Raw genomic sequence first — 10340 nt, 5'->3', positions numbered from 1 at the left:
AGCCACAAATTGTCTTGAAGCAACACATTACCTTGCCCTGCCATCCACCCTGCCGTCCAACCACCGCCCACTCGCTGGGGTCACTGTGACGCGGCACGGGAACGTGCCCCGTCACGACCAGATTGGGGGACACCTGGCCACCCGGCGATCTCCGGGGAGACACCGGGGGCGCGGGTGGAGGGGGTGCCAGCTGGAGGTAGGCCACGTTCCACAGCAGCTGCACCAGGATGGGCATGCCATCGGAGTCGGTGAGGTGCACCTGAAAGACAGTTTAACACAACCAACATGTCACTCCAAAAACATGAAACTCCACCACGTCTTATATCACACCAACAAAGTATCCTGCACTTACGCCATCATGGCACCACAGCTCCAACCGATGGACTGGGAAGTGCGCCGTCACAGACACGTAGGGAAGACCTGACACACATGACAGAAACATAATCAATCCTTCTAATATTTACACTTGTATAAATTCTGTTGAATTACACATTACATCAATTATAACTGATGACCACAAATGTAACGTACCCATGCGTGCTGCGACATGGTGGTATTCCTGACGCAGCTGCTTTTGGAAGCCAAGGTCCATGGTCAGACGGGGAGGGAAGTCCAACACAAAGACCTAGAAACAACCATTTCTTCATTAATTCCCTTAAACAAGCACATAACACAACAGTCTGTTCACAACTACCAAATAAATACTGATAACAGTGATTGCAATAACAAAAAAAGGAAAAACAAATAAATAAATACATAAAACACACCTTGGGCCAGCGGCTGCAGACGGTGGCCAGGAGCGCACCGAAGTCCAACGCCGCCTCACTGATGGTCCTGCTGGCAGTGAGGTTGTTGCTCGGGGCGAGCACACACACAGCATCCGGGGTCCACGGAACAGCAGCACGCAGCACCTCCGTCCTCAGCTCCCTGGCGTCTGCACCTGGAACAGACAGAAAACCAAAAGACAGACAGCCCTCCAGGATGGCCACGAACCCGTCCACGATGGCGCGCAGGTGGGAGTCTCCAACGACGAACACGTGCTGCGACAACAGAGACATTGCTTTAGAACACAGACACTAGGCGTGACACCATGCAACCATCACTGTCTTTATGAATAAGACAGAAATCATACCTGCTTCTCCGGATGCTGAGCTGGAGTGACCAACTTGAAGCTGCGCTGGGTCAGCTCCGAAGTTGGCCATCTCCGCACACAATGGCGGTAACCAGTACCGCGCCCTGTTCAGGCAAATCAAAATTCAACAATGTCAACACATGTTTTACACATCTTTAAATTACATATTATTTGTACCATTGAAACATGTAAAAAAAACCCTATGTGATACATACGAGCACGAAACTCGGGGACAGGTGGCAGGGGGGTTCAAGTCTGCGCTGTCGCCATCCTCCTCTTCATGGCCTGGGCACGCCGGTGGGACTTGGCACAGGGCATCTAAAAACATATACAAACAACCAAAACAAATTAATTCAACATTCACAAAGAAATCATACAAATCACTCTGACTGTATTCTAATCATACTCAAAAGCCACACTACTCTGGCCTCAGCCTTCAAATACATACATAGCTCAACTTACCTTGGAAGCAGTAGACAGACACCTACTAAAATAATCAAGTGTGTGTGTGTGTGTGTGTGTGTGTGTGTGTGTGTCAATATGTATATGCATGTGTATGTATGGAATCAGAAATGTGTTGATCAGTTGGTTATGTGTGTTCACAACTGAATGAATGTATCTTTGTGTGTAGTGTACAAGTTCTGGATCAGAGGATCACAGATGTAGTGCAGATCGCAGGTCAATCGCAGTTGTCAAAGCAGGAGGGTAGCAGATCACACTGTCAAGTGAGTGGGCTATCTGTAGATTAAAGAAAACACATTGCTTTATTTAACAATAAGTATGATGTAGAAAATCAGTACAATTAAATGCCTGCTAGTGACAATGATGTAATAACATACCTATAAGATTGAAATCAACAGCATTTCTCTCTACATATCCTGGATAAACTGCTGCTGTATAATTTTTTTATATATTTTTTTAAATGTCTAACATGGTAAAATGGCAGACACAGTCATCCATTTTAAGAGATCTTACATTTAAACAATATGCTCATCTAACAACAGCATCCATATTAAAACATGTTCTCACTGAAAGTAAAATGGCTGACACTACATTACAAATCTCTAAGCTACAGACACACAGCTACACAGAGCTTTCATTTTAACAGTATATGCTCAACTAACACAACTGCATCCATATTAAATGCAATTCAATACATTACACAAATCAATCTGCATTAGCATAAACAAATCAAAATCCATATTAAATATCCATCTCACATCCACTGCACTGCCTTTAAAATTTCACAGTATTTCTTTCAATCAAGCATCTGTGCCTTAGCAATCGAGTTTACCACAGAAAAGTTACCTACAGTTAGCAGTCATCACCTAAGCTAGCACATAAGGCAGCATGCTGTCAAAACACACCGCTAACAGACATTAGCATCAGCATAAATTATGCTACTTCATCAAAATCCACCAACAAATGTTAAACATCCATCCAACATGCATTGCACTGCGTTTTACATTTCACAGTAGTTCCTTCAATCAACCACTTGTGCATTAGGCATTAAATTTAACAAAAGTTAGCTGTAGTTACCCAAAAAGTTAATTCACTCAAGGCTAACATCAAACAAAGCTAACAGCTCAGCACAATTAAATACATTGCACAAATCAATCTGCATTAGCATAAACAAATCAAAATCCATATTAAAAATCCATCTCACATCCACTGCACTGCCTTTAAAATTTCACAGTATTTCTTTAAATCAAGCATCTGCCTTAGCAATGTTAAACATCCATCCAACATGCATTGCATTATGCTACTTCATCAAAATCCACCAACAAATGTTAAACATCCATTCAACATGCATTGCACTGCGTTTTACATTTCACAGTAGTTCTTTAAATCAACCACTTGTACGACAGCCGTCGAGTTAATCAAACAAAAGTTAGCTACAATTATCTAAAAAGCTAATTCACTCAAGGCTAACATCAAACGAAGCTAACAGCTAACGGACATCAGCATAAGCACAGCAAAAACCATCAATTAATGTTTCAAATCCATCGTTCCCATCCACTGCACTGCCTTCAACACTCACTAATATCTGTCCACATCGAGCAGCTGGGTCTTAGGAATCAATAAAGTTAGCTACAGTTAACATTAGCAGCACGAAGTCATCATGCAACAAGCTTACAATAAGCTAGCATAAAGCTAACATGATTAACACAGCCACTTACCCCGAAGTCGGTGTGAAAACGCTGACCAACGCCCTGCAGCATGGGGCTTTTATGAGCTCGGATGATGACGCGCAATCATGCGATCGGGAGGTCCAATCAGCTTCTACTGCACGTAGACACTTGATCCATGTGGAGTCAAAGTCAGCATAGCAGGAACCCCTGTTTCTTTTGCGGTGTTTCCCTCAGAAAAAAAACAGTGAGATGACGTAGTGGCAGTTCAGGAGTGGACAGGGCTCTAAAAATCGTCTACAACTTTTGTCTTTACCTGACTCCCCGGCCATGATTTTCACTGTACATACACAATTTATATCGCAAAATGTAGGAAAATTTGTCCTGGTCACAGACATGTTGACATGGAATCTCTCACACGTACACATCTTTGCTGAGTGGCTCCAAAGCGAAGGGAACGCCAACTTTTTTCTCATTCACTCCCATGTAAACTGAGAGGAGAAATTTCTGGAAAACAGATGAGGTGCAACACATTTGTAAATCGCTCCTGTGACCACATTTTTGACTCCACAAATATGAAATATGGCACGTGCATTCATGACAAGTGGATGTCTGTCAAAATCAATTTTTGTGGTGATTGGAGCAACGGTTTGGAAAGGAGAAGAAGTTGTTCAAGACACTTCAAACCCATGTTAAACAGCCTATGCTGATCATGAGCTGTCTGTGTGCCCCTCAGGAGCAGGCAGGTCGTTAATCGCCATGACAACGGCTGCAGGCACAGACACGCACACACATCTGTCAGTCTGTGTGTCTCACAATCTTTAAAGGACAGATTACAGCAGCAGAATCTTCATTTGAAACAGCAAATACACATTATTAACCCCTAAAGTGCCACAATGGGCTCTCTAGTGCCAGCTAGGCACACTAAAATGGCCACTGCAGCCTGTAGGTGTGTTGTTTTTGTCATCTCATCCTCAAAATTAAGGAACAGGAATCTGATGGGAGAAAATTCACTCATCTAATTTGCATATTGTGATATCACTTCTAAATACCTACAGCTACAGAAAGCATTCAAACATCAAAACGTTCAGCTCTGTGAGAATTTTCTGATGTTTGTNAAAATTAAGGAACAGGAATCTGATGGGAGAAAATTCACTCATCTAATTTGCATATTGTGATATCACTTCTACATACCTACAGCTACAGAAAGCATTCAAACATCAAAACGTTCAGCTCTGTGAGAATTTTCTGATGTTTGTGGCAATATGTATAATATTAAATAATTAGCTGGAGGCCGAAACGGGCGCGAGGCGAGGTCCCGCCAAACGCTGCTTGCAGCTTTAATTTTTTTATTTTTTTCTTCCGCCCATATGATCGCATTTTTCACTGCCTAAACATATCCCAAAACTCACCAAACTTGGAATATAACTCACACCTGGCGAAAAATTTTATAATCTATTGTCGTCCTGAATTTCCACCACTAGGTGGCACTATTATTAAGGAAAGTGCGTTTTGGCTGATAACTCCCATATACTTTGTCGCACATTCAAAAACCTTATATCCACGCGTTCAGTGAATTTCGCTGAATCTTGTGGTATAGGCCACGCCCATTTCCGCCTACCGTTTTTTTTCGCAAATTCGCAAAATGTCGCAAACCTACTTTTTTGAACTCCTCCCAGGCAATTTCACCGATTCGCATGAAACTTCGCACACAGCATCTGTGGACCCTCCCGACAAAACGTTATTAAAAGAATTTTGATATTCCAAAGAATACTGAAGTTATTAAATAACAACTTCCTGCAGATTTCGTTCTAAACAGGAAGTGCTGCATATATCCACATTGGTGTATCCGAATGACATGAAACTCAGGTTACCACTTCCCCATGAGCCCCTGAGGCTCTGTGCAAAGTTTCGGGTGATGACCACAAGGTGGCGCTCTTTAAATTGAAGTATTTTTTATCTCAACATTGGTTTGGTGGATTATTACGAAACTTGGTATAATTATTATCAATGCCCTCCTGAGGATATGTGACGAAGGACTTACCGATCCGCCACTAGGTGGCGCTCTGGTGGCTGTCTAATTTAATATTTAGCACTGTGCCAACACCATAACACTCATGGAAATAAAATTGATAAGGGTAGTATAGACTGGCCCCTGGAACTCACACACCAAAAATGACCAGCAGGTGGCGCTATTTTCAATGCAAAAGCGTTTTTGGCTAATAACTCCCACATAATATGTCGCACATTGTTGAACCTTCTATTTACGTGTTCTCTGAATTCAGCTGAATTGTGTGGTGTAAGCTACGCCCACTTTCGTGTTAACTTTCCATTCGCTAAATCGCCACATATGAAAAACATACTTTTTCGAACTCCTCCTAGGCGATTTGACTGATTTGCACTAAACTTTGCATGAACCATCTGTGGACCGTCCTGACAAAAAGTTATCAAAACAATTTTGATCGTCCAAAAAACGTCCAAAATATAAAACAACAAATTCCTGCACATTGTGTTCAAAACAGACAGTCTTTCATATCTTGACCAAATACAGTCCAATTACCACAACATTTTTGCTAATTGTGTTCCATGGCCCGATGAGGGATTGTGCAAAATTCGGTCCAAATCGGCCAATAGGTGGCGCTCTGGTGGCAGTCTAATTAGTGTGAATGGCAGTAAATTGGAAAATCTTCAAATCCTCTTCAAAACTCATCGACTTTCAACCTCTTCTTGTCCCTCATACTTTGAGCTAGAGACACCATGTCAACTTTTAAAGAGTCAGAAGACCTTGAACTATTGGGCATGTTTTCAGCTTCTACTTTTTGGAAAAATACATATGTGGGTTGGGTGCCTACCTGTATACTGGAAATGTAAGTAAGAGATGACATTTATTTTTTTATTTATTACAGCATATTTTATTTATTACAAGACATCTAGATGTAGGCCCCCCGACAGCAGCATGCCCCGACGCGCATAGACTGTGAGGGCCCGTCCATCGCTGCTTACAGCTTTAATTATTATTATTATTATTATTATTATGAACATTTAATCCCCAATTTGGCCCCTTACCCAAATTCAAAAACTCACCAAAATTGGCACACGCGTTTGGTCTGGCGAAAAATTTGATATTTTTGTAGTGTTGTATGTGGATGGGGCCAAATGGCGACATAGCGCCCCCTAGAAAATTTCGTGCCTCGAGCCCCGCCTGTGAGTTTCACCTACACGCATGAAAATTGGTGAGCTCATAGAACATGCCAAGACGCAGTCTTGTTTAGCACAAGTTATGGATTTTGTCCGATCGACTCCAAATTTGGTACAGATCATCCTGAGAACATGCTGATCAAAAGTTCTTAAAAGCTTTTCTCTATGTCAAGGGGCGTGGCCACTAGGGCGTGACAAACTTTGGCGATTTTTCGTTTTCTCGCCATCGAATTTTGAACGGACCTCACGCCCACATACTTGATCTCAGCAGCTTCAACGGACCTCACGCCCACATACTTGATCTCAGCAGCTTCAAACTTGCTGGACATGACGATGGCTCTGCCCTGAACGGCCAGATATATTAATATCCCACCTTACTCGAAGCGCCCCCCGGTGGTAACAGGAAGTGACCAGTTTTTACTTTAACATGTACTGATGACACAAACTTGACCACATCAACTTCATTCCACTTCTAATGCATGCAGAACAAGTTGGTGAAGCTACCTTATGAACGCTGTGAAGCTACGTCTAATGGTGTCCATGTGGTGGCGTGGCGACTATCGATCCCTCGCCAGCAAATACGTTTGACTTTTTGATGGCTTCAGCTATCTCATATTCTCATGAAAATTGATACACAGGTCAAGAATGGCGAGCTCTTACATCTGATAGGGGGGGACAAAATGCCTCTATAGCGCCCTCTTGAAATTTTCAAAAACTCTTCCCCATAGGGGTTTTTTTTGAGTTGGAACATGAAAATTGGCACACATGTGTATGTTGTCCAGACGCACATAAAAGTCTCTGGCACCAATGGTCTACTCCAAACAGGAAGTCGGCCATTTTGATTTTGACTTGTCATTTTGATATGATTTCCACATGTTGTATTTTAACAAACTAGTCCTAGGAATTTCATCCAATCGACTTCAAATTTTTTACAGATCATCCAGAGACCATGCTGATCAAAAGTTGTGCTCTGCATGTCTGTAGGTCAAAGGGCGTGGCTGCTATGGTGCTGCCATTTTTGATCCATCGCCATGCATATTCAAGCAGGTCTCTCTCCCACATACTTCATCCAAACTGCTTCAAAATTTCTGGACATGATAAGAGCCCCGCCCTCAACACCTCCATATGCTCGAAGGCAATCTTGCTCATGGCGCCCCCTTGTAGAAACAGGAAATGCCATCTTTTACACTGACAAACGCCAACCTCAAGCTCCTGACCTGATCAACTCCATTTTGTGGCCACATGACGATCAAGTTGATGAATCTCCACAGTGACACACGTGTCCTGTCATGTTGCAGGCCGCAGCAGTGGCGATTTTTCATCCTTCGCCATGGAACATCAACTTGATATAAATCCTTCATGTATTGTCCGATTTGCTCGAAATTTCACGTGTGATGAGGGTCCACCCCTGAACGCACCTGCCCACATGTGGTTTCGCTCATGCCGCCCCCTTGTGGAAACAGGAAATGCCCTATTATACATTGACATTGTCAGATTTGCTCGAAACTTCCCATGTGTGATAACGGTCCACCCCTGAACGCACCTGCCCACATCTGGTTACGCTCATGCTGCCCCCTTGTGGAAACAGGAAATGCCCTATTATACATTGACATTGTCAGATTTGCTTGAAACTTCACATGTGTGATGACGGTCCACCCCTGAACGCACCCGGCCACATCTGGTTACGCTCATAGCGCCACCTGGTGGATGAACGAAACATTGCGTTTTTTCGCTCCTGCCAGGTTTTTTCTCCCTTCTTGCTTCACGCCACAGCCCCCACGTGCCTCAGGCCCCCGCGGTTACATGGGGGAACGAGGGCCCGATCACAGCTGCTTTCAGCTTTAATTATTATTATTGTTATTATTATTATTATTATTATTATTATTATTATTACGAACATGTAAACTCCAATTTGGCCCCTTTCCCATAATCAAAAACTCACCAAAATTGGCACATGCGTTTGGTGTGGCGAAAAATTTGATATTTCGGCAGTGTTGTATGTGGAGTTGCGCACTCTCAGCTGATTGTAAACAGATAAGATGGCGACAAGACGCAACTTCAGTGTTCATTTGTATTTCATACAAATACAGTATTTGTATTTTCAAATTTGGCTGTGTTTTTTTTTTTCTTTTATTAAAAGCCTCCTTCAAACAGTAGCCTGCCCCTATTTGTAGCCTGGTCCCAAATTATTTTTTTGTTAATAGTGGCTCCGGCTTCTATTTGAGGAAATACACCTGTCTAATCTAATGCAATCCAGTAGAATGACTATACCATGATTTTTTCCCCTGAAGCTTATAAATTTTCGGTTATTGTTGACATCGTCTAGAAAGTGGTGATTCTACTTTGTTTATTATTGAGGTCATAGTGAATGGTGGTGGTGTACTGGGGTGGTCTCCTGATGTTGTCTAATTGAAGGGGACAAAATATTAGGAACACTTTTAAATATATTGCAGTCCAGTACACCAATACCACCCACTACGACCTCAACAATAAAGTAGAATAATCACCTTTCTGACAAAAGATGAAAATGTAAAAGCTTTGTAAACACAGAATGTGTAGCAGAGCTGTTGTATTGGATTGTATTAGATTGCACAGGTGTACCTAATAAAGTAGCCAGTAAGCCCCACATTTACACCACCAATCCATGCCTGCTCTGGGTCTCCCCGCAGCCCCTGGTTGCTTGGCAGCCTCAGCCCCTGAGACCATGCTGATCAACTGTTATTAAAAGCTTTTCTCTATGTCAAGGGGCGTGGCCGCTATGGCGCCGTCCTCGCCGCCAAATATGTTTGGCTTTTTGATGGCTTCAGCGACCTCATATCCTCAAAAAATTGATACACAGGTCAAGAATGGCGAGCTCTTACATCTGATAGGGCCGTTTGGGACACATTGCATACGTACACCCGTATTGCCACGCGCAGTCCCCGTTACTCCGACCAAGCTTCCACGCACACCTTGCTTCAGTCCCTGGATATGCTTCAACCTCCGCCTCGTCATCGTCCTCATCATCACAGGCCTCCACATGCAGCGGCCACCACTCTCAGCCGACTGGTCTCTACTCACAGCCGGTGTCCACCCCGAACCAGCGCTTCATTCTGCCTCCAGCCTCTCCAGCCCCGGAGCTCCCGAATCCCTCGCGGCAAGAGAGCCGGCAGTTCAAGCCATCCGATCATCAGCCGCCCTCACTGTTTAAGTTAAGTGTGTCTCATACGATCAGCCTACTACTCCATTCAGTCCTGCAGACAAATATTATCACTGCATCATTTTTATGAAGTGATTTATTTAATTCTCCTGTCGCCCGCGTTTAAATGGGAAAACAATTACCATAATACTGTAATAGCGGCGGGCCTTGATTTTCGGCTCACTGGGTTTCATCAAAGTAAGCATATTAAGCAGGCACACTATGCCCTCTGTTCTCAATCGTATTCCCTTTAAGATAAGCAACTTTTCCCTCTTCGTCTTCATTCATAAAAATAAATAAACTCACGTGTGCACCATGCCGCTATCTTACCACACTTCCTGTATCATTTCAAATCATAAGCCCTTCAGCGATTCTCCAGTGTGGGTTTTTTACAGGTGACTGAGAATATACTTCTAGCACAATCAATTAAAAAGGCATCATCGTAGCACTCGTATTTACTCGCATTCCCTTTCTTTCAGGAAACACAGCTTTGTTTGCATGCATGTGTATGCACGTGCTCTCACACTTACCTCTGTGACCTCCTTCAGGAACACCCCCTCCCGCACCCTCCGCCCAACCTCTGCCGGACTCCTCATCATCCCCACCTCACGACTCAGTACCATGGGTGCCTGAGCCTTCAGCCACGGCACCCAGACTCTGGAAGTCCCCCCCCCCCCCACCCATCAGCCAGCCGGCCGCCAAC

The 10340-nt window shown here is 43.5% G+C and overlaps 1 protein-coding gene across 1 annotated transcript; it reads right to left on the bottom strand.

Moving 5' to 3' along the window:
• Positions 1-31: 31 nt before the first annotated feature.
• Positions 32-10260, bottom strand: LOC126395999 (uncharacterized; the record flags this gene model as incomplete). The annotated part of the gene is made up of 7 exons (XM_050053809.1): positions 10168-10260; positions 1348-1357; positions 1133-1236; positions 768-1040; positions 532-625; positions 353-420; positions 32-259 (listed from the first exon to the last, which is right to left on the bottom strand). Coding segments are annotated over exons 1-7 (870 nt in total), but the record flags the coding sequence as incomplete, so codon positions are not given.
• Positions 10261-10340: the final 80 nt, after the last annotated feature.

The sequence above is a fragment of the Epinephelus moara genome, chromosome 9 (assembly GCF_006386435.1).
Source record: "Epinephelus moara isolate mb chromosome 9, YSFRI_EMoa_1.0, whole genome shotgun sequence".
In the NCBI taxonomy this organism is placed as follows: Eukaryota; Metazoa; Chordata; class Actinopteri; order Perciformes; family Serranidae; genus Epinephelus; species Epinephelus moara.
This window is presented reverse-complemented; position numbering and strand designations above follow the sequence as displayed.